We start from the raw sequence: 23,716 nt of genomic DNA, 5'->3' as shown, positions 1-23,716 counted from the left end.
ATTATGTGTGATTATTGTAAAAATTAAGCACTTTTTTCATTACATTATTTTCTCTGGAGTTCCTCCTTAAAGGGAACCAGAGACGTTGGGGGAAAGGTTTTATACATACCTGGGGCTTCCTCCAGCCCCATCCGCCTGGATCGCTCCCACGCCACCGTCCTCCGCTGCCTGGATCCGCCGGTACCGGGTCCCGTCATTTCCGCCAGTCGGCCGGCGGACGCGGCCAATTGTCCACATCACAGGGGCTCCCTTCATATACCTACGCGTGCGGCTGCATACTGCGCAGCCGCATGCGTACGGGTATGGAGGGAGCCCCTGTGCATGCGGACAATTGGTCGCGTCCGCCGGAAGTGACGGGACCCGGTACCGGCGATACAGGAAGCGGAGGATTGCGGCGTGGGAGCGACCCGTGCTTATGGGGCTGGAGGAAGCCCCAGGTATGTATAAAACCTTTTCCTATTTTTCCCTATCCTTCCTCTCTGGTTCCCTTTAACAGCTGCACTTGGAGCCCAGGAGGGTTTTATGAATGCACTGCATACAGTATTGCAGCCATTAACCTCTCCTGTCCATAAAGTACGGTCAACAACTCCTCCAGGCCCCCAAGTGCAGCAATTATTCACCCCCTTCCTGCAGCCCAGTATTCCCCCCCCCCCCCCCCCCGCCTCTTTCCTTGTTAATTGTTGTGACCAGGACTTTCACACTTGGCATTTCCTTAATCAAGAAACTGTCACCTCTGGGTAAATTGCTGCAACTGGGAATGTCACTATTAGTACACACATTACTCAGTGTGCTCAGTGTTGCCTGTGACTCATGTATAAGCTGACTACTATACTTTTATCTAGTGAGTCAGAACTAAATTTCTAGACTTATAGTCGAGTATCTATGGTAGTTTTGTGCATTGCGGCTGCATGCAAGTCAGGAATCTTTGCATCACACTGGGCAGTTCTATTCACGGGGCACAAGGCTGACAATCAATCTTCTCTGAAAGTTTCAGGCCAGTTTGGAGTGAAGGCAGTTTAGCTACAGGTCTGTTGTTTCAGACACCTCATAATGTTTCTTCTTGTGAAATGACTCCATGCTTTCTGCAGGAGTCAGGAGGACATTCCTGTAGATTACATTCTAATAAAGTTGTGGTCGCTTGTTACCAAAACTGATTATTACAAATGATGGAAGATCAGAAACTTGGCTTTAGAGGACAACTATAAAAGTTAGCTAAAATTCTAAATGCCACATATATTTTCACTAATTACTGGCAAATAGCAATACAAAGGCTTTTTTTCATGTTTTCATTTGTGAGGAAAAAAAATGACAGAGAAGAGTCACTGTGGACATTACAATGGAGGACTGTGCCCAGCACATCCAGCATACAGAGACAGTCCTCAATAACAATAAGGCCCGGTTCACATTAGCGGTGGCCGTCCGGAATCGCCGTGCCGGAGCCGGACCGCTTGCAGAACGGACGGAACGGACGCACGGCATAGCAATGAAAGCCTATGCGTCCGTTCACATGCGTCCGTTCTGCCGGACCGGAGCCGGACCGGATCCGGACCGGATCCGGACTCCGGCGTCCGTTCCAACATGCGCTATTTTTTGGTCCGGCTCCTCCGGCAGCCGTATCCGGGGCGGAGCCGGACTGCACCATCCGGCCAATACAAAGCTATGAGAACCGGAGAGCGCACAACACACTGGCTAAAAATCCGGATGTTCTACCCCACTTCCTATGCGTATTGAAGCGGCGATTTTGGATGGGGACACATGGGCAAGCATTTTGGAGTGGAGCAGCAGTGATTTTAAACGTGCTGGAGATGTTGGCAGTATGTCGGAGGTGGAGGTGAGTGCTAAACAGCGGAGGGCCTGATTCCACAGGTCCACCTTCTGCTGACCTCCCAGACCCCAACATTTTTATTCCTTTTCTACTATCTTTTGCCAAACGGATCCGGATCGCATCCTGATGAACACCTGACGCAAACTGACCGGATCCGGATCGGATCCGGATCAGAACCGTACGGTTGCGATCCGGATCCGGTCCAGATCCGGTCAGGTCATCTGGTCCGTTTGGCAGAGAACCGCAAGTGTGAACGGGGCCTAAAACAGTAAGGAAATGTGTTCAGAATGATATAAAGAAGAAATATAGCTTCAAATGTGTGTAAATAATCATCAGCTGCAGTTCTGTGTTCCTGTCTATGTGTCTCTCTCTGCCACTCAGTCTAAAGTAAACAGTTTACGGCCAGGGAGAAGTGTAACCTAGCTACATATTATAGCTCTGCCTCCCCTCCCCTCCCACCGATGCCGATACAATTGTTACATACAGCTGATAAACAAAGTTATGTTTTCACTCAGGCTGAGCTGAGAGACCTCTGAAAAGCATTTTAATGTTGCTGGGTAAAATCTCTATAGGAATGAGGGGTTTTACAGAAAACTGATTCTTTGATAGTTCTTTAATGTATTGTTTTATTTGTGGTCATAGGTGATGGGGATCCTCATTTTGTCATCACCGTCCCACAGAAGAACGATGCTCTGTGCTTTAACATACAAGAGGAACCAGGCGTGGTGCTGAATCTCATTGTGGACCAGAAACTAGGTGACAAATATGCCTGTCTTTTCAGAAACCCATCTAACATGATTCTAATGGAAACCGCGCATAGTACCGGGGGCACATCTGGCTACCTATACTAGGGGGAACCCACCTAATACTGGGTGCACATCTGGCTACCTATACTAGGGGGGAATCTACCTAATACTGGGGGAATGGGGAACATCTGGCTACCTATACTAGGGGAGAACCTACCTAATACTGGGGCACATCTGGCTATCTATACTAGGGGGGAATCTACCTAATACTGGGGAGGGGGAACATCTGGCTACCTATACTGGGGAGGTGGGCTACCTAATCCTGGGGCACATCTGGCTATCTATACTAGGGGGGAATCTACCTAATACTGAGGGAGGGGGAACATCTGGCTACCTATACTGGGGAGGTGGGCTACCTAATCCTGGTGACACATCTGGCTAGCTATACTAGAAAGGAACCTACCTAATACCAGGGGCACATCTGGCTAGCTATACTGAGGCGGGGCCCTACATAAAAATTGGGGCACATCTGTCTATCTATACTTGGGCGGGCAGAATTTGGTAGGTACACTTTGGAGTCTCCGCCTCTAGTACTGGAGAACCCCGCCCCATCCCTGGAGAACATACTGTAAATACAAATATTAGGTCACGAAGGAGCCATGGCAGACGTACATTGGTGGCTACCCTGCGTGGATTATGAACATCCTCAGTGTGCTTATCAAACCGTTCAAAAACACAACAACTCCACACTGTGTGTAACTTAAAATACACTTTATTGAAGCCGTCAGTAACATCCAGCAGAGATATGTGGAGACGCCCACACATGTACAGATCTTGAGATAGCACACGTTATCGTAAGGCAGACTTATCAGTAACATCCTATCTCCCACCAATCAGCTGACCGCAAACCACAGCGCATATAATCAGCTAGACGTCTGCCTGACATATTTTACACAATAAAGAAGTTAAACTTATGCTGGGAATACACCATGAGATATTTTGGCAGAAAGATGGTTCAATAGGTAATTTCTGACAGATCCGATCTTATTTTCGATCGTTTTTCTGATCGATTTATCATAGAAGTGAATGGAAGCCGATCAGAAAAAGGATCGGACAGTAAATCTGCTGAGAAATCTCATTGTGTATTCCCAGCATTACATTTTTATATACAGTAGGGAGAAATGGCAGCACATCCAAAGCCAGGCTGCATCTGAATGAGCTGTGTAGAGACTCTTATGCTGGGAATACACGGCTCGATTCTGAGCTGATAAGATGGCTCGATGGATAATTTCCCACATGTCCGATCTCCTGCCTGATCGTTTCGACACTCGATTTGTCATTGAAGTTAATTGAAAAAAGATAACAAAAATGAGCGGAAGATCAGAGAATTGAGCGGGCAAAACGATTTGGTGCAGAATCGAGCGCCAGCATCGACCCGTGTATTCCCAGCATTAAAGGCATAAATGCATCTGAAACCAGTGCTACAATTTACATTAAGGGCAGGATGTTGGCTTCCAAAACAGTTTGCATGCAAAAATTCCGTACTAGACCCTTTCTCCACACTGCCAGGGCCGGATTTACTGTAAGGCACTGTAGGCATGTGCCTACAGGCGCCTGATGATAGAAAGGCGGCTCACTCCCCTCCCCGAGCTCCTCCCTCCCACCTTCCCTATGCAGAGTGATGATGAGTGTAAATGAGAGGTTACTCACCCAGCTCTCTGCATTCCACTGACAAGATCTCCCTTCAGTCAGGGCACCTCTAGTTACCTAATACTGAGGGTACCTGTAGCTACCTATGATGGGCAAGGGAGGTAGGGGAGAAGTTCAAGCTGGGACAGCCAGCACACTTGTAGGTTCATGGAGGGCGGAGGACATCCGTGCCTATGGGCTCCTGTGAGGTAAACCTGGGCCTGCACACCGCTGATGTATTTTGTTTTTTAACAAAAAATCCAACAAATCTATTAAGTCTTTCTAATAACCTGCAAAAATAGTTCTCGTACAGACGATTAAAGAGATGCTAATATTTGCAGCTGGCATGAACAGTTCATGCAAATTCTATGCTTCTCAGAACCGAGCTACAAAAACATCAAAAGGAAGTACTTAGTTAGTGGCCTAACTTCAAACTGCATAAAATTTGCAGGCTTCATCAGAAAGTGCTATACATATATACAGTTGTTACATAAACATCCTACACCATATTTACAATTTACATAAAAAAACCCATCATAGCTAGCCCCAGACAGAGATGAAGCGCCTCGTTTGGCACGGCCATATATAGGTAGGGAGGGGGCAGGGTTTCCTCTATGGTGGGGGGCGTGTCATCCTCCACCAACTTGCTCATTGAATACAGGTTGCGGGTGTAACGTTTGCGGAATCGTTTTCGTGGTCAGCGCACAAAATGCGCACTGACACAACGAAAACCCTCCACAAGCATATAATTAAGTAAACCCAGGCTAGGTGCAATGCACCAGCAGAGGGCAATTCCCACCGGCAGATGGCGCTGTGGAGTGCACACGAGTACAATCGCTGCACGGCCACAGATGCTAGATGGGGATTGTACAGATCAAGACAATGCGGGGCTGAATAGCCCTTGAAGAGAAAGAGCACAGGTACAGGACGAATGTATGTTCACCAATCTAGTCGCGACCCTGCGACGGTGAACACACATCAGCAGAAACAAAAGTAGGAACGCGATTGCGAGAAAGGCGATCGCCAGAAGTGACAGAAGACAGATTAGAACAGAACACAAGAGGAGCAAAGGCACAGCAAATAATACAATGAGAATGATAAAAAAAATAACAAACGCTAACTAAACGGGAACACCGCACTCATTCGCAACAGCGAACGCATTTACAGCGCGATCTCCGCACGTTAAGCACAACAGAGACAAGCACGCCTAACTAACCACCGACAGACAAACACGAAACAAAGAACACGAGCGCTTGCTTAACGGCTACCTCACCGAACCCACAGCAAGCGTTCGTATCAGACAAGACAGACAAACGGAAAACAGGAATAAGAGAGGAAAGATCCACTGCTCTTTCCGCCAGAGCTAGTGCGATCCGGGTTCAAGAACAGGCTAGGGAAGATCCACTGCTCTTTCCGTCAGAGCGAGTGCGATCCGGGTTCAAGAACAGGCTAGGGAAGATCCACTGCTCTTTCCGTCAGAGCGAGTGCGATCCGAGCTCAGGAACAAGAAAGCAGATCAGATGGATCCACAGCCGCTACCGCCAGGGGCTAGTGCGATCCAAGCAAGACAGGCAGATGAGATAGCTGGTAGCAACCGCTGCTCTAGCTATACTCCAAGAAAGCAGATCAGAAGGATCCACAGCCACTACCGCTAGAGGCTAGTGCGATCTAAACACGACAGACAGATGAGGTAGCAACCGCTGCTCCAGCTTACACTCCAAGAACATAGATCAGAAGGATCCACAGCCGCTACCGCTAGAGGCTAGTGTGATCCAAGCAAGATAAACAGAAATGGCTACCAGTAGCAACCGCTGCTCTGGTTAGCACCCCCAGACAGACAGAACGACTTCCTGACGCCCACCGTTGGCGACAGGACAATCGCAGCAGAGAGGCAATACAGACAAACAGATAACAATCTAACTGCACTAGGGAAACTGCCTAGTGCAGTCCCAAGAATTACTCTAAGATAACTTTGACAAGAAATAGCATGGCTGACACTCTAAGAGTGTTTCAACAAACCCTGAAGGATGACCAGCAAAGGACTCTGGGAAACATAGCTTCTTATACTGCCAGCCTACAAAGGAGACAACTAGATGATTTGCATAACCAATGTATGCAAATTCCTCAGCAGCAGAGCAGTTTAGAAACTTGCAAAGGAAAGACAGGTCTCTCTTCCAGAGACCTGCAGACCACAGACTAGAGGAATGGTCAAACAGCTGTCTGCCTGTGCAGCCAGCTGAGCGGATCATTACAGCGGGGTATCCATTGGTGATATTCTCACCTGTGCATAATTTTCTCTGTTAGTCTAAAGGCAATTAATAAAACATGAATTAATAATAAAGGTAGTCAATAATCAGTCTATGCTATGTTATATTTTTTTCTGCTTGTCTTCTATCGTCAGGCATCGCTGTGAACGGGGAAATTATCGGAGATAAAGTAACAAATAACATCTCGTCCAACACATCCTATTTCGGGAGACTGGGGATTGTAAACGAGAAGGTGAATCTGCGACTTGAAGTAACGACAGACGCAATCACAATCCTGACGCCGCACAACCAGACGACGTTCTCATGGCTGGATGAGGTGACAATAGACCGAGAGGGGTATGTATTCTGATCAAAACTAATCTCTGAAATCACCGCTTAAAGGACACCTGAACTGAGAGGGAGATGGCTGACCTATTTATAGCCTTCTAAACTATGCAGATTGCCTGGCTGTCCTGCTGATCCTCTGTGTCTAAGGCCTGGTTCACAGCATGCAATCCCGTCAGAAAGATGGGTCGATAGATCATTTCAGACAGGTCTGATCTGATTCCCGATCCGATCAGAAAATCATGTCACATGTCACCTCGGATGTCCTTTAAAATGAAAAAAGAGGCAGCACTCAACTGGCTGTAAAGATGCTGCATTATGGAACAAACACTACATGTTACGGACACAGGTGTATAACAGGGCTGGAACCCACTAGGAATGATTCCTAGGGCGATTGTGATCGCATTTTTCTCTGGTTTGAAGCGATGTACAGTAACTGCACAGTGCTTCCAATTAGCATTTTGCTTTTTTTTAAAATAAACTTTATTATACTTACCAGGTGTTGCGATGTCTGGCCTCCATCCATAGCCCCTCCCCCTAAAGTAAGAGGTCATAGGGGCTTCTCTAGGACCAATCAGAGCAGCACCTGTGACCTCTTCTGCTAGGGGGCGGGGCTACAGACAGAAGCCAGACATTGAGACACCCGGTAAGTATAATTCACGTTATTTAAAATTTAAATCGCTTGGCCCCCAATCATTGCAAAATTTCTTTTCTGGGTCGGTTACAGTGCTGTTTTCTGAAGCAATTAAAGAAACAGTGAGAGACAGCTTGAGAGAAGGTTTTACTGCAGAGAAGTTCATAAGTTTATTTTCACTTCAGATTCCCTTTAAGGGAAACAGGAAAAAAGGGCGCAGGCAGCTAGTGGACAAAAAGGGCGCCGCCATTCACTCCCATAATAAATATCGTATTTATATGGGAGTAAATATACTCCCATATAAATATCAGAGGAACATGATACCACATGGACTGCATACCCCCAATACCCCCCTATGGACTGTATATCCCAGTCCCCCATGCTGTCCCTTACACCCTCCACACACCTATGGACTATATACCCCAACTCCCTATATCCTTCCCTTATTCCCACAATCCCCCCTCCCCATGTTAAGGTTTTGCTTTGGCAATGCTAAATGTATTTGGTCCTGCCAATAAAGCTTTTTTGGATTTGGATTGGGTGGTTAGGGTTAGGCACCACCAGGGGGGTGGTTAGGGTTAGGCACCACCAGGGGGGTGGTTAGGGTTAGGCATCACCAGGGGGGGTGGTTAGGGTTAGGCACCACCAGGGGGGTGGTTAGGGATAGGCACCACCAGGGGGGGTTAGGGTTAGGCACAACCAGGGGAGTGGTTAGGGTTAGGCACCACCAGGTGGGGTGGTTAGGGTTAGGCACCACCAGTGGGGGTTAGGGTTAGGCACCACCAGGGGGGGTTAGGGTTAGGCACCACCAAGGGGGTCTTAGGGTTAGGCACCACTAGGGGGGGTGGTTAGGTTTAGGCTCCACCAGTGGAGATTTAGGCTTAGGCACCACCAGGGGGGTGGTTAGGGTTAGGCACCACCAGGGGGTGGTTAGGGTTAGGCACCACCAGGGGGGGTGATCAGGGTTAGGCACCACCAGGGGGGGTGGTTAGGGTTAGGCACCACCAGGGGGGGTGTCAGGAACCGGCGCGCGGCACGCCTGCGTATACGGTTCCCGACTGCGGGTTTGACCAGATCAAGCGGGGAGCAGCCTTATTCGAGCTAAAACAAGGCTGGGACCCCTCAGAACACCTCTCACTGCCACCACTAGCGGTTCGCTAGACACTTCCACTCTGCTGTCGAGTCCTCAGTGCGCACTCCGCGTTTTCGTATTCGGGTCAGCTTTGCGCTTAGGCCGAATACGGGAACGCCACGCACCCACACACACACACACACACAGTTGCAATCTTACACTGTAGTGAAGCAGAAACCCACTAACAGTCGTTCCGAACGATACTGTTAGCCACTCTGCTGTCGCTACTCGCACTGGCGTTTTTCGTACGTTGGGTCAGCTGCGTGCTTTAGGCCAACGTATGACAAACGCCCCCACACAATGCAATTACAATTTCATATGGTAGTGTTGCTCAAGCATACAAATAGGCATGGACTTATACACACTTCAATCTCTTCTAGGCTATGAGTGTTAGTTTAGTACGGCAGAAGTCAAGCTTATTAAATAATGATTTAATATTCCAGGGAAAAAGGTGGAACAATGCAGAACAGAATATATACAAAAGATTACAAAAACAAAGTAAAAAGTTACAAGGATAAAAGTCCAAAAATACACACAAAGCGATTTTGCTTACCAAAATAAACGGGAAAATAAACGTACCAGCGTATCGATCTGGCGTTGTTGCGGGGGTACGCACTTCTGGTCAGGAACCAGGTTAGTTCTAGCCGTGTTGACTACCTCCAAGAACTACAAGTTGTGGCTATCCTAGCTGCGATTTTATACTGTGAGATACGCCTGGAGGCTGCAACTTCCTTGGGGAGGGGAGGAACTAGTTTTTAATTAAATCTCAGACATAAATGGGATTTCCAGAGATCCACATGTGAAAAATGTACTATAGCCCACATACATGAAAAGATTTCCCTAGTCCAAGTTACAGGTGACAACCCCATTGTTGACAGTATTTCCTAGCTGATCAAAGATAAGGATATTAAAGTTGAAGAGAAATCGAGAGCCCAATATGGTGTAGTATGTCAAAATTGATTGGATAAATGAAACAGTGAGATGGTAATACTCACAAACACGGGTTACCACCTAGGTAACCACTCATTAGGCAGGTGAGGAGATTAGACCTGTCCTCACTCAGGATTAAGAAGTCGCTCTCTGTAGATAGGAAGAAAGGGGGTAGATCACCCCTCCACCTGGGGTGGACTCAAATATATTGGTAGGTGAACAGAGGCGCCAGAAGGATAAAAGTACATAAAATTTTTAAAAAATTGCTGGGAGGAAGTGGTGGACTCGCCTCCGTTAAAGCAGACACCAAGGACTGTAAATGTATAGATATACACATTTATTGAAAATACCCCAAAGATGCAACGCGTTTCGCGGGCACAGCCCACTTCTTCAGGCAATAAGCAGGGGATAAACAACAGCAATTCAGTTATAGCAAGCAGAGCACCTCTGTGGCTGTGACAGAGGTGCTCTGCTTGCTATAACTGAATTGCTGTTGTTTATCCCCTGCTTATTGCCTCCACCAATAATTTAATTTCCTCACAACGAAATAGTGTGTAACACACAGGAGGCTCTTCCTCAACAGAAGTGTAAATGTTTCAAGTGTCAATGACTTCCACACTTCATCTCTGCCATTGTCTGATTACCCCAGCTCTATTCACTGAAGTCCCTTTAGATGCAAATGTAGTACAGCCAGATGACCATCGCTTCAAAGCAGAATACACATGTGAGATATAGCAGACGAAGTAGACAGAAAAATGACAAATATGATCGTGTATTCCCTAACATCATCAGCACCTCAATATATCACCACAGGGGGTGGTTAGGGTTAGGCACCACCAAGGGGGTCTTAGGGTTAGGCACCACCAGGGGGGTGGTTAGGTTTAGGCTCCACCAGGGGAGATTTAGGCTTAGGCACCACCAGGGGGGTCTTAGGGTTAGGCACCACCAGGGGGGTGGTTAAGGATAGGCATCACCAGGGGGGTCTTAGGGTTAGGCACCACCAGGGGGGGTCTTAGGGTTAGGCACCACCAGGGGGGTCTTAGGGTTAGGCACCACCAGGGGGGTGGTTAGGGATAGGCACCACCAGGGGGGTCTTAGGATTAGGCACCACCAGGGGGGGTCTTAGGGTTAGGCACCACCAGGGGGGGTGGTTAGGGTTAGGAACCACCAGGGGGACTGGGGGTGTGGATAGGCACAGGGAGGGTTCTGTGTGAGAGTAGGGTTAGGTATCGTTTTAGTAAAATTTTAGTAATACTTACTAATGTTTTACAACACTTATTAGGAATGTAGTTATATTTATATCATCGTTATAAACAATATTTTCAGATTTTATTATAAGAAGAAACGATAAATGAAGGTTATTCCCAATGATATACAATTATAACGATTAAACAAATATTATCGTTTTTTAACAAATGTAATTATAAGTTTCACTTTTGAAACAGAGAAGATTAACGTTTTCACAATTTGCGATTTAATACACATTATTTAATGATTTGGGAGGATTTAGTTAGTGAGCAGCTGCGGGGATGCAGCGTATTAGTTAGGGATTTGATATTAAAGATAAACAGTTTTTCTTAATCTGCGCTTCAACCTCAATAGTTATAGTAATAATTCAATACAAATCTTTGCATATGAACAAATGAACATTAATTAAAATAGCATAAACATATTATTACTATAACTATTGAGGTTGAAGCGCAGATTAAGAAAAACTGTTTATCATTGACTTTCTTGACAAGGAAGGGGCTAACCTTGTGGGCCCGTTTCCACTTGTGCGGCGGGAATCGCCGAGGAAAAAATTTGCATGCAGATGTATACGAATTTTCATGCGAATTCGGATACGATTTCGCATGGATGACGATGTATGCGAATTTAACCATGGCAGTGCCTGTGTGCTTTTCCATTGTTTCTATACGAAATCGCATGAAAATTCGCATACCAAAACCGCACGCAAATTTCCTATTAAATACATTGTATGCGAATCGCATAGCGGTGTGCGGTATGCGAATTCTGATGGCTCTGCCGTGCAGATTTTTTCTGCACAGAAAAACGCTCAGAAATCCTGACAAGTGGAAACAGTCCCACCTACTTGTATTGCCCATGCGAATTCGCGATAGTGGAAACGGGCCCTGTCTCTTTAATCTGCAGCTAATGGCTGGACGGCTGGATGGTGTAATGGTTAAGGGCTCTGCCTCTGACACAGGAGACCTGGGTTCGAATCTTGGCTCTGCCTGTTCAGTAAGCCAGCACCCATTCAGTAGGAGACCTTAGGCAAGTCTTCCTAACACTGCTATCTTGTCTAATTTTTCTCTTGACAACTGTTGAACACACAAGGCAAGGCCATGTCTGGCTACATATCCGTAAGCAGTGGCTGGAAGGTGTAATGGTCAAGGGCTCTGCCTCTGACACAGGAGACCAGAGTTCAAATCTCAGCTCTGTCTGTTCAGTAAGCCAGCACCTATTCAGTAGGAGACCTTAGGCAAGTCTTCCTAACACTGCTACTGCCTATAGAGCGCGCCCTAGTGGCTGCAGCTCTGGTGCTTTGAGTCCGCCAGGAGAAAAGCGCGATATAAATGTTCTTTGTTTGTTAATATAAGTGTCAATTGGGTGCAGACATCGTGAATCATTCACTATTGATATTAAAGAGATTTTAAAAATAAAAACCTGAATTTTGAGAAACTTCAGTCTCTCTTTAAATGCTGTAGCACATGACTACGGTAAGTACTCCCAATCAATTTCAGGCAGATTCAACCAACGTGACATCTTTTGAAACCCCTTAAATATCAATTGTAATGAACAGTGCTTTTTGTTTTTCTCATGTTGCAGATATAACCTGGTGCTGAGCGGGCTAAACTACCTCCAGCTGTGTTTCGGAGAAGGGGCAGCGTTTGTTGTGGTTTTGCATAGTGTTTGGAAAGATCATCCTCTTCACAGATCTTATTTGGGACTCTACACGGTGGATGATCAGAAATTTTCCGAGGGAGTCCATGGACTGTTAGGTGAGATTTCAGAATGTCTTCATATGAGACCTAATGTGTTTAATTCTTCATCTGATTCAATAAAGACGTGCTACGAAGAAACAACCACCAACCCACCTTCACTTATGTGAGAAGAAGATTATTGTACTGTTAGCCATCAGTTAAAACTGGAAGTTTTGAACCAGGCAGTCTACATGAGTTGAATTGGAAAACTACATATAAAATGGAGACCGAGAGCCCAATATAGTGTAGTATGTTGAGGAAAATGGATGAAAAATTAAATCGTAAGTATTATACTTACAAACCTGGGTTGCTCCAAGGCAACCACTGTATAGGCAGGTGGGGAGATTAGGCCTGACCCCACTCAGAGCTAAGATGTCGCTCTCTGTAGAAGGAAGAAAGGAGGGTTTGTCACCCTTCCACCAAGGGTGGTCGACTTGATGTATGGAAATACAGAGGCGCCAATAGGATAAAATACGATAAAAGGCTTAAAAATGTTTAGGTGGCGGTGGTGGACCAGCCACGCTAAAACAGACAAAATGCTGTTGATTGAAGAAACAACAATTTATTCACATACTCCTAAACAAAAACTGCAACGCGTTTCACGGGCAACATTCCACTTCATCAGGCAATGAATAACCGGAGTATCACACAGCTTGGAGTCCAATGATAGCTTGGCACCTCTGTATGTATTGGAAAACGTTTAATTAACCAAAAGCGTAACTACTTGCAGACCACACCTTAGCCACTTGAGGACCGCGGTGTTAAACCTCCCTTGTGACCAGGCCATTTTCCCCTAATTGGGCCACTGCAGCTTTAAGGCCTAGCTGCAGGGCCATCAAACTCAGCACACAAGTGATTTCCCCCCCCCCTTTTCTCCCCACCAACAGAGCTTTCTGTTGGTGGGGTCTGATCGCTCCCCCAATGTTTGTTTTTTTGTTTGGTTTTTTTACAAATATTTTGCTTCTTTTTTTCTTTAAATAAAATAATGTATTTTTTAATGAATTTTCCCTTCCTCCCCCAGTCAGCCTATCAGGGCCGGTTCAAGTAACAATTGGGCCCTAGGGCAAAATTAGCCTGGGGGCCCCCCAACAGACACCACCCTGACCAAAAAACGTCATTAGAGGCTCTTTGTTGCAGCCACATTTCCTCTCTCTGCAGAGTCCCTGGGGAGCAACAGTTAAGATGGGGGAGGGACAACTTGGGGGCCCCTACAGGCTCTGGGGCCCTGGGGCAATTGCCCATTTTTTTGGCCCTGCAGCCTATGACAGCGATCGGCTGTGATAGGCTTCAACCTATCACAGGGGATCGCTCCTATGTCCCCCAGGGGGACAGCCATGTCACACGGCTGTCCCCAGTACAGCGCAGCGATGTACAATGTTTACAGACGGAGGTTTCGCTGTCTAACAGTCTACGAGCGGCTATTGCTGATGGGAGACTGAGCTCCGTCATTCATCAGCGCGTGCGATCTCCTACAATCCCCGCCTGCAGCCATTCACGCCAATCGGTGAGGAGTGGCCCTGGAGCTGCCGCCGCGTTCGCGCCAATCAGCATGGAGCGGTCGGCTAGGGTTAAGGATCAGAGCCTTCTTTACATTCTTTAGTTTGTGATCACTGTGATTGGCTCACAGTGATCACCTGGTTAGAAGCCAATGAAAACGGCTCCTTACTGATCAGAAGACTCTCAGCTGCCTGTCACATGACAGAATCAGCGGCCACGCGAGGAAGTAATCAGCTTGGGACTGCGGGAACTGGTGGCGTAGACTCTGGGGATAGTAGAGCTGAGCCATACGCGGTCCCAACGCCGTTTAACGCAAGCCTGTGATGGTTGCAAACTAACAAGACAGTTGCTAACCTCGGGAAAGGGATGGTTTTGGGTCTTCCAGAGGCTCCGCCCATCTCCCTCTACCTCACCAGTCTGGTGTCCTCCTGAAGCTTGCCGACCTGTGCCTGCGCAGCAGCATAAAACCACTGGGGGTTCAGCAGAAAAAGCACAGCCCAATTGGGTCTGTGCTAGTACGTGAGCCATCGACAAGGGCCAGTCTGCAGTTTTGCAGAGGGGACAGCCAGGCGCAGACAGGCTAGGGGGGAAATTACCCCCTGGGCCGCTTCTCCTTTCATGATTTAGGGCCGCCAGCCGGTGCAGTGCTGTGCTGCATGTGTAGGGAGTCGGGACACTACACAAGTGCGCTGTGCATAGCTTTCCGTGGCTGCTCATTTGTAAGCCTTGCCCCACCCCCACCCTCCTCCGAGCTGTCAGTGTCAGCAAAGTGCTTCTTACATGCACAGCCGGACTAGGCCACCGCTGGAATCTGCAGTAGGCCCCTCCCTATGCTATGTTGCACGCTGTATCAGATGCAGTGGGGGTGCACAGATGACCTCCCACCTGCCCATTGCCCGGCAGCGCAGAAACAGGGTGATGGAGGAGGAGACAGGGAGAGCCGCTGGATTATCCACAGGTTTCCCTCTAGTGAGATAAGTGCCCACTTTTAAGGGATCCCAAGTCAAAAATGGAAGTAAAATTGAATACTTCAGACATTCAGATATACTGCGCCAACCGCATAAAGAGTCCAGTACCAGCAGAGCCAGTGCGCCCTGACGTCATTACACTTGAGGAATAGAGCGCTCAGGTAGCTTGCATGCTGATGCTCCTGGGAAAGTTCACTGGCGGGACGCCGCGGTGTTTAAACTTACAGTGCCCCGGAGATCTAACGTGCTGCGCACCTTACTTTCTATGGATCCTGGTGGATGCTTGCTGGAATAAGCTTTTATCTGTGGGCAGCCTATGCGCTATATGTACCTGGTGTATGAGGTGGCAACTATCCGATATTGATCACTGTGGAGTGTGCACTGGTACCTTTATAGACGAAACTGAATAGTCGCCTCAGTTGTAGGCTTCTGGATAGTCCAGGGGCCTCCGCCATCTTCCTCCTCCCCAGTGATCTAGCGCTGGAACCCTCTGACTGATATCTGACTAGAGCCTGTGGAATATGTTCATGCAGCTGAGCTCCTGTCCGTGTACGAATGCACTGCGCAGGCTCCGGAGTACTCTGCGCCTGTGCAGTAGCCGGGCTTTTCCTCCAGGCATGAGTGGCTCCCTGCTACAGCCCAGGCCATACTTACACCTGTGCAGTGCGCCAAGTTCACACACTGACAGAGAAGAAGACCCAGCAAGTAGCGGTGAGATCGAGGGTGACATGGGAAGCCTCTGGTTCATACAGGAGCTTCCCGTGACTTAGGTATTTTTTTTTTTTATACACTCACAGATTTGCTTTAAAGGACCACTGTAATGAGAGGGATATGTTAGCGGCCATATTTATTTCCAAAGCAATACCAGTTGCCTGGCTATCCTGCTGATTCTCTGCCTCTAATACTTTTAGCCATAGCCCCTGAACAAGCATGCAGCAGATCAGGTGTTTCTTACATTATTGTCAGATCTGGCAAGATTAGCTGCATGCTGGTTTCTGGTGTGTGATTCAGACACTACTGCAGCCATATAGATCAGCAGGGCTGCCAGGCAATTGGTATTGTTTAAAATGAAATAAATATGGCAGCCTCCATATACCGCTCACTACAGCTGTCCTTTAAGCAGGCCATACATGCATTCATTTTCCCCGGAAGATTCAAATGCTCTGAGGCCGGAGGATCACTGTGCGTGATTTGGATGCAAGCAGGTGCATCATGCAAAAACAAATGCTGCAAACTGTCAGTTTTTCCTGCAACACAAATGAAAGTTTGCGTGTAATGAAAACCAGAACATACTGTACACTTTCATTAACATGACAATTTTACCCAAATTTTCCTATGTTTACTTGTAGTGGAGATGGGCCCTTATAACAGCCAGCTACAAATCTCCCTAGTCATAGGAATTGGGAATCAACTGAGTCTTGATTCACGTGCAGCTGTTTATATGTGCTAATAATAGTGCAACAATGTAAATATATTGTTCCGCTGCTGAGCAGAGTTAACCATGAGAATAGTGGCAGACATGGACTCCCCTGGGGAACACTATCTAAGTCACTATTGGTCTTCACCCGACCGTCCCACAAGGGCTGTTGGGCTACCACCTCTAGTGGGTGACAGGCTACTTTACTGTAAAGAGCCACTAAGTCACAGCTCCCAGTATTGCCCTGTTGGTGAGAGGAGAACAGGTAAATTCACAGTGGAGAGATACTGGTTTAGAAGGTGTCAAGGACAAGCAGAGGGTCGGAACAGGTGGCAGGAAGAGTAAGGTCAGTAGACGGGCCAAAGATCGAGACTGATGACAATCTAGCAAGGTCAGAAGAGAGGCAGAACTCAGAGCCAGCTGAGAGCAAGCCAAAGCCAGAATCCAGGCAGAGGTCAGGGCAGGCTGGGAGGAAGCCAAAGTCAGAATCGAGGCAGAGGTCAGGACAGGCTGGGAGGAAACCAAAGTCAGAATCCAGGCAGAGGTCAGGACAGGCTGGGAGGAAGCCAAAGTCAGAATCCAGGCAGAGGTCAGGTCAGGGTGGGAGCAACTCAGTTAGAATCCAGGCAGAGGTCAGGACAGGATGAGTCGAAGCCAAAGTCAGAATGCAGGCAGAGGTCAGGTCAGGGTGGGAGGAAGCCAAAGCCAGAATCCAGACAGAGGTCAGGGCAGGTTGGGAGCAAGCCAACTATTGTTGTTCATCTTATTTTATGACCTTGTCTATTTTTCCCCAAAGGACAATTCTTCCATGGAATCGATTATGAAGTCTCTGATGTTCACATCACTGCTGACCCCGGCCGTCCAGAGGCAAAGATGACAGTAAAGAGCAGGACACTGACAGTGATAAGGTAAATCCTTGTGTATTTCCCGGTGTAAACAGGAGAGGCATTTCTGCAGCACGGTATGGTTGGATTCTGTCTTGTAATCTGACATTTGTTGAGGAATAATTATGCAATCCCTAAAGTTCAGCTCTGCTTATTGTTAGAAATGAATGGCATACATAAGGGCAGGGTCGGACTGGGACACTAAGGGCCCACCAAGGAAGTTTCAGATCCCCTCCTCCTCCCCCCCCCCCCCCATTTTGGGCTCACATACACATGTACTCTAGAAATTTTGCATGAGTTTATGGTAGGGAAAAGATCGTGAGCACTTCTGAGGACAGCCTCCAATAGGGATATGTCCACATGCGGCGCGCGCAGCAGTAAATGGGTGTCACCACGCACTGGAACATCGACGTGGTCACGATGAGTCATGGGCAGACTTAAAAAACAAACAAACACAACATAAGTAGCGGTGTTATTCACAGAGATTAGGTCCGGCCAGATACATTTTAGATAAAATATTCAAGTAGTTACATGCCTCATGATAATTCATCAAGTAGTCACATGGCAGCAGATTTTCTGACAAAATGCAATCAGGTTGGCGGCAGATACCCCCACAACATGCAATCAGGTTGGCGGCAGATACCCCCACAAAATGCAATCAGGTTGGCGGCAGATACCCCCACAAAATGCAATCAGGTTGGTGGCAGATACCCCCCCCCCCCCAAAAGTGGGCAGCAGTGACCAGAAAATCGTAATGTGGGCAGCAGACACCTGAAAATCGCAATGTGGGCAGCAGTGACCAGAAAATTGTAATGTGGGCAGCAGACACCTGAAAATCGTAATGTGGGCAGCAGACACCAGAAAATCGTAATGTGGGCAGCAGACACCTGAAAATCGTAATGTGGGCAGCAGTCACCAGAAAATCCTAATGTGGGCAGCAGACACCTGAAAATCCTAATGTGGGCAGCATACACCTGAAAATCGTAATGTGTGCAGCAGACACCAGAAAATCACAATGTGGGCAGCAGACACCTGAAAATCGTAATGTGGGCAGCAGAAACCTGAAAATCGTAATGTGGGCAGCAGACACCTGAAAATCGTAATGTGGGCAGCAGACACCTGAAAATCACAATGTGTGCAGCAGACACCTGAAAATCACAATGTGTGCAGCAGACACCAGAAAATCACAATGTGTGCAGCAGACACCAGAAAATCGTAATGTGGGCAGCAGACACCTGAAAATCGTAATGTGTGCAGCAGACACCAGAAAATCACAATGTGGGCAGCAGACACCTGAAAATCGTAATGTAGGCAGCAGAAACCTGAAAATCGTAATGTGGGCAGCAGACACCAGAAAATCGTAATGTGGGCAGCAGACACCTGAAAATCACAATGTGGGCAGCAGTCACCAGAAAATCGTAATGTGGGCAGCAGACACCTGAAAATCGTAATGTGGGCAGCAGACACCTGAAAATCACAATGTGTGCAGCAGACACCTGAAAATCACAATGTGTGCAGCAGACACCAGAAAATTGCAATGTGGGCAGCAGACACCTGAAAATCGTAATGTGGGCAGCAGACACCTGAAAATTGTAACGTGGGCAGCAGTTACCAGAAAATCACAATGTGGGCAGCAGGCACCAGAAAATCGCAATGTGGGCAGCAGGCACCAGAAAATCGCAATGTGGGCAGCAGGCACCAGAAAATCGCAATGTGGGCAGCAGACACCAGAAAATCGTAATATGGGCAGCAGACACCTGAAAATCGTAATATGGGCAGCAGACACCTGAAAATCGTAATGTGGGCAGCAGACACCTGAAAATCGTAATGTGGGCAGCAGACACCTGAAAATCGTAATGTGGGCAGCAGACACCTGAAAATCGTAATGTGGGCAGCAGACACCTGAAAATCGCAATGTGGGCAGCAGACACCTGAAAATCGTAATGTGGGCAGCAGACACCTGAAAATCGTAATGTGGGCAGCAGACACCTGAAAATCGTAATGTGGGCAGCAGTGACCAGAAAATCGTAATGTGGGCAGGTTGGTGGCAGATACCCCCCCCTCCTCCCCCCCTCAAAATGCAATCAGGTTGGCAGCGGGCAAAGATCGGCGGGGTGGGGCGGAAGCCACCCCCCTCCCTCACCTAGGGGCAGGGTCGGACTGGGACACTAAGGGCCCACCAAGGAAGTTTCAGATCCCCTCCTCCTCCCCCCCTCATTTTGGGCTCACATACACATGTACTCTAGAAATTTTGCATGAGTTTATGGTAGGGAAAAGATCGTGAGCACTTCTGAGGACAGCCTCCAATAGGGATATGTCCACATGCGGCGCGCGCAGCAGTAAATGGGTGTCACCACGCACTGGAACATCGACGTGGTCACGATGAGTCATGGGCAGACTTAAAAAACAAACAAACACAACATAAGTAGCGGTGTTATTCACAGAGATTAGGTCCGGCCAGATACATTTTAGATAAAATATTCAAGTAGTTACATGCCTCATGATAATTCATCAAGTAGTCAAATCGCAGCAGATTTTCCGACAAAATGCAATCAGGTTGGCGGCAGATACCCCCACAACATGCAATCAGGTTGGCGGCAGATACCCCCACAAAATGCAATCAGGTTGGCGGCAGATACCCCCACAAAATGCAATCAGGTTGGTGGCAGATACCCCCCCCCCCCCCGTAATGTGGGCAGCAGACACCTGCAAATCGCAATGTGGGCAGCAGTGACCAGAAAATCGTAATGTGGGCAGCAGTGACCAGAAAATCGTAATGTGGGCAGCAGTCACCTGAAAATCGTAATGTGGGCAGCAGACACCTGAAAATCGTAATGTGGGCAGCAGACACCAGAAAATCGTAATGTGGGCAGCAGAAACCTGAAAATCGTAATGTAGGCAGCAGACACCTGAAAATCGTAATGTGGGCAGCAGACACCTGAAAATCGTAATGTGGGCAGCAGACACCTGAAAATCGTAATGTGGGCAGCAGAAACCTGAAAATCGTAATGTGGGCAGCAGACACCTGAAAATCGCAATGTGGGCAGCAGACACCTGAAAATCGTAATGTGGGCAGCAGTGACCAGAAAATCGTAATGTGGGCAGGTTGGTGGCAGATACCCCCCCCCCCCTCCCCCCCTCAAAATGCAATCAGGTTGGCAGCGGGCAAAGATCGGCGGGGTGGGGCGGAAGCCACCCCCCTCCCTCACCTAGGGGCCCCCCCTCCAGAATTGAAGCCAGCGGCAGCACCAGGGAAGAATCACTTACCAGCATGACAGAGAGATCCGTAGCTCTGCGAGCCGCTGGCTGGTCTCTGTCTCCTGAACTGACTGTCCAATCACGCTCTCGCAGTACTTCCTGCGAGAGCGTGATTGGACAGTCAGTTCAGGAGACAGAGAGACCAGCCAGCGGCACGCAGAGCTACGGATCTCTCTGTCATGCTGGTAAGTGATTCTTCCCCGGTGCTGCCGCTGGCTTCAATTCTGGAGGGGGGGAGCGCGGAAGGGGGGCCCCTAGGTGAGGGAGGGGGGGGGAGGCTTCCGCCCCTCCCCGCCGATCTGTGCACAATGTCCCCCCTTCCTGCGCTTAGCCCCCCTCCTTTTTAGCACTGGGGCCCCCAGGAGGCGGGACGGCCGGGGCCCACCGATGGGACCATCGGTGGTTCGGTGAGCCTGTCCGAGGCTGCATAAGGGGTCTGTTTAATAAGACTGCAGTGTATGCATTACCGCAGCTTTCTGCAGATCTGACTCGGGGTTTCCTCCCCTAACTCTAATCACCATCTCCTATAGCTGTCAGCAGTGGGGGGAAGGAATACTTTGCAAGAAAGGGCAGGTTAGACTCCTCTTCCATATAAAGCACTGTGGCCCCTGCTGATGGGCATGGAGCTCTTCAGACACCCCCTGGCCCAGCGATTATTGCCATCTGGCACCTTCTTTAAAGAGAACCAGAGATGAAGCAACCTCATGTATTTTACCTTATAAATCAGTGGGAACATGACAGTAAACACCTAATCTGCTCTTTGTTACATTGTTCTCTGTTTAATTTGCCTGTTATCACCTCTAAGATAAGAATCCCGACTAAGCAGTCGGTCTGGCTTTGCTACAGAATAATTATAGCTGAGACTGTGTTCTTTGCTGTCTTCAAGTCCAAGCCTGCCCCCTGCTGGCTTTGCTCAGGAATCATTATAGTTGAGTCATTATAGCAAAGCCAGACTCAATGCTCAGTCCGGGATTCTTATCTCAGCTAGATAACAGACACTTTTAGCAGTGAGGATGGAACAGAGAGCATGGTAAGTGTTTTCTCTAATGTTCCCACTGATTTCCATGGTAAAATACATGAGGATGCTTCGTCTCTGGTTCACTTTAAGTTTGGCTTTCTGCAAATTCTAAATATAACATTACCCGCATCTTGCACTCTTTTTGCACTCAGTTTACTCCTTCAAGTTTCTCTGGGGTGAAAACTTTTACATTAAAGGAACACTATTGTCTATGTGTTTTTTTTCAATTGAGAGTAGTTTGGGAAGTTCTGTTTAGTACAGATGTATACATTTCAATGCCTATCTGTTTGTTTACTGTTATCAAAGTCCTTTTCACACTTCACTGACAGCCAACTACTTAATCATGAGGGGAGGGGGGATTCCTTTACACTACATCTGTTAACCCTGTGTGTGAGAAAGCTCTCACTGGCAGCTGCCTGTGTCTCTGAGCTGTCTGCACTAAACCAGAAGAAATGTATCTTGTTTGTAATAGTGTGGGAAAGCTGATACCCGAGGCTTTTCATATATGGCAAACTCTGCAGTCTGACATGCAAAGAACAGTGCAATATTGAAGCAGAGATTCACATTTGCAAATTAAATATTCCAATGTAGCTAAAATCTACACAATGAATTACAGCTTTTACCTCTGATATTTAACATGAAAAGTAGGAAAATGTTTACACAGCTACTTAGATTTATTTGTACATTGTCATTTTAAAACACTTGGTTTGATAGCGTTCCTTTAAGCTACGTACAGATGGTAGGTTACCCAGCTGTTTGGAGCCTCCTATGCCTGCCAGGGTGTAGATTTAATCTCCTACCGCTGCACGCTCCCACCGATATCACCGCTCTACCCCCACTGTACTGCCAGTAATGACAGCTAAGCTCTGTGCGCTACCCTGGAGCCAAAGTGTTAACGCACTAATGATTAAGATATCAATATAAAATAGTTTACATTGATTTTTTAAATTTTTTATTTTAGGGGTGTACAAAAAGATTACAGAGATGGCGGGAAAGATGGCCTCCAGATTCCTTGTTGGTTTGTCCCGAACAATGGCGATGGGCTGATCGATGGAAATCATACAGATTATATTGTGAACGATGTTTTCAGCAATGTGCACCCCCACTTACTGGTATCTCCCGCTGAATAAGCTCTCTGCTATTATTGTGAACACAACTGTATGACGTCTGCAGGAGTCACTCCACACAAGAGCCAGTTTCCATCGCGAGCCGCGGACATTTACGATTGAGCTGCGGCTTCCGTTCTGCTCCGTAGCCGCAGCGCGAATCGCTCAGTCGTACCATACACAGCTATAGGGAATCGGCTGCGGGCTGCATAAATCTGAAGCATGTCTTCCAAATTCACACCGAAGTGTGATCTGGACGGCAAGCCATAGGATAGGCAGCGTGACCCCGCCCCTCTCGTACGTGAGGGAACGCGGCAAATTCAGGCTTAGTAGAAATAGGGCCTAAAGGCGGCAGCACGGTGGCCTATTGGTTAGCGCTCTTGCCTTGCAGCGCTGGGTCCACGGTTTGAATCCCAGCTAGGGCACTTTCTGCACAGAGTTTGTATGCTCTCCCCATGTCTACGTGGGTTTCCCCTGGGCACTCTGGTTTCCTCCCATATCCCCCCCCCCCCCCCCCCGCCAAAAAAAAAACCCCATACAGATAAGTTAATTGGCTTCCCCCTAAAAATTGGCCCTAGACTATGATACATCCATAGACATATGACTATGGTAGGGATTAGATTGTGAGCTCCTCTGAGGGACAGTTAGTGACAAGACAATACACTCTGTGCCTTGCTGTAGAAGATGTCAGCGCTATATAAATGCTAAATAATAAGAATACAGATGTATGCTCAGCTGGTTGAGCAATATTACGTTTTATATACTTCACCAAACATGTGCATAATAAATACTTTTGTTATAATTGTCGTGTCCGAGTGCTTCCTGTGAACATATTAGAAAGCGGATTGGGATATTTACTACAGATGGTGGATGAGAGGCCAGTAAGTCCAGCTTGCGTGTAAATTGTATGTGGCTTGAGACTGGACCAATCAAAAATGACAGGAAATGCACCTGATTGGTCCAATTCTAAGCTGCAAGCAGCCTGCATTAACCTTCCTGGCGGTAACCCCGAGTCTGGCTCGGGGTGGAAAAAAGCA

General features: G+C 47.7%; 1 protein-coding gene across 2 annotated transcripts in view; it reads left to right on the top strand.

Annotated features, from left to right (window-relative positions):
* LOC137533671 (inter-alpha-trypsin inhibitor heavy chain H3-like) overlaps positions 1 to 23,481 on the top strand; it is a 196,710-nt gene extending 173,229 nt beyond the window's left edge. For both annotated transcript variants that reach the window (XM_068255010.1, XM_068255011.1), the window contains 5 exons: positions 2,468 to 2,581; positions 6,662 to 6,863; positions 12,377 to 12,549; positions 17,210 to 17,321; positions 22,535 to 23,481. In XM_068255010.1, coding sequence (XP_068111111.1) covers positions 2,468 to 2,581; positions 6,662 to 6,863; positions 12,377 to 12,549; positions 17,210 to 17,321; positions 22,535 to 22,703 — 770 coding nt within the window. In that variant the 3' untranslated portion in view covers positions 22,704 to 23,481. The remainder of the gene's footprint in view (positions 1 to 2,467; positions 2,582 to 6,661; positions 6,864 to 12,376; positions 12,550 to 17,209; positions 17,322 to 22,534) is intronic.
* The last annotated feature ends 235 nt before the right edge of the window (positions 23,482 to 23,716 follow it).

This window comes from Hyperolius riggenbachi, chromosome 9 (assembly GCF_040937935.1).
Source record: "Hyperolius riggenbachi isolate aHypRig1 chromosome 9, aHypRig1.pri, whole genome shotgun sequence".
NCBI classification, from domain to species: Eukaryota; Metazoa; Chordata; class Amphibia; order Anura; family Hyperoliidae; genus Hyperolius; species Hyperolius riggenbachi.
This window is presented reverse-complemented; position numbering and strand designations above follow the sequence as displayed.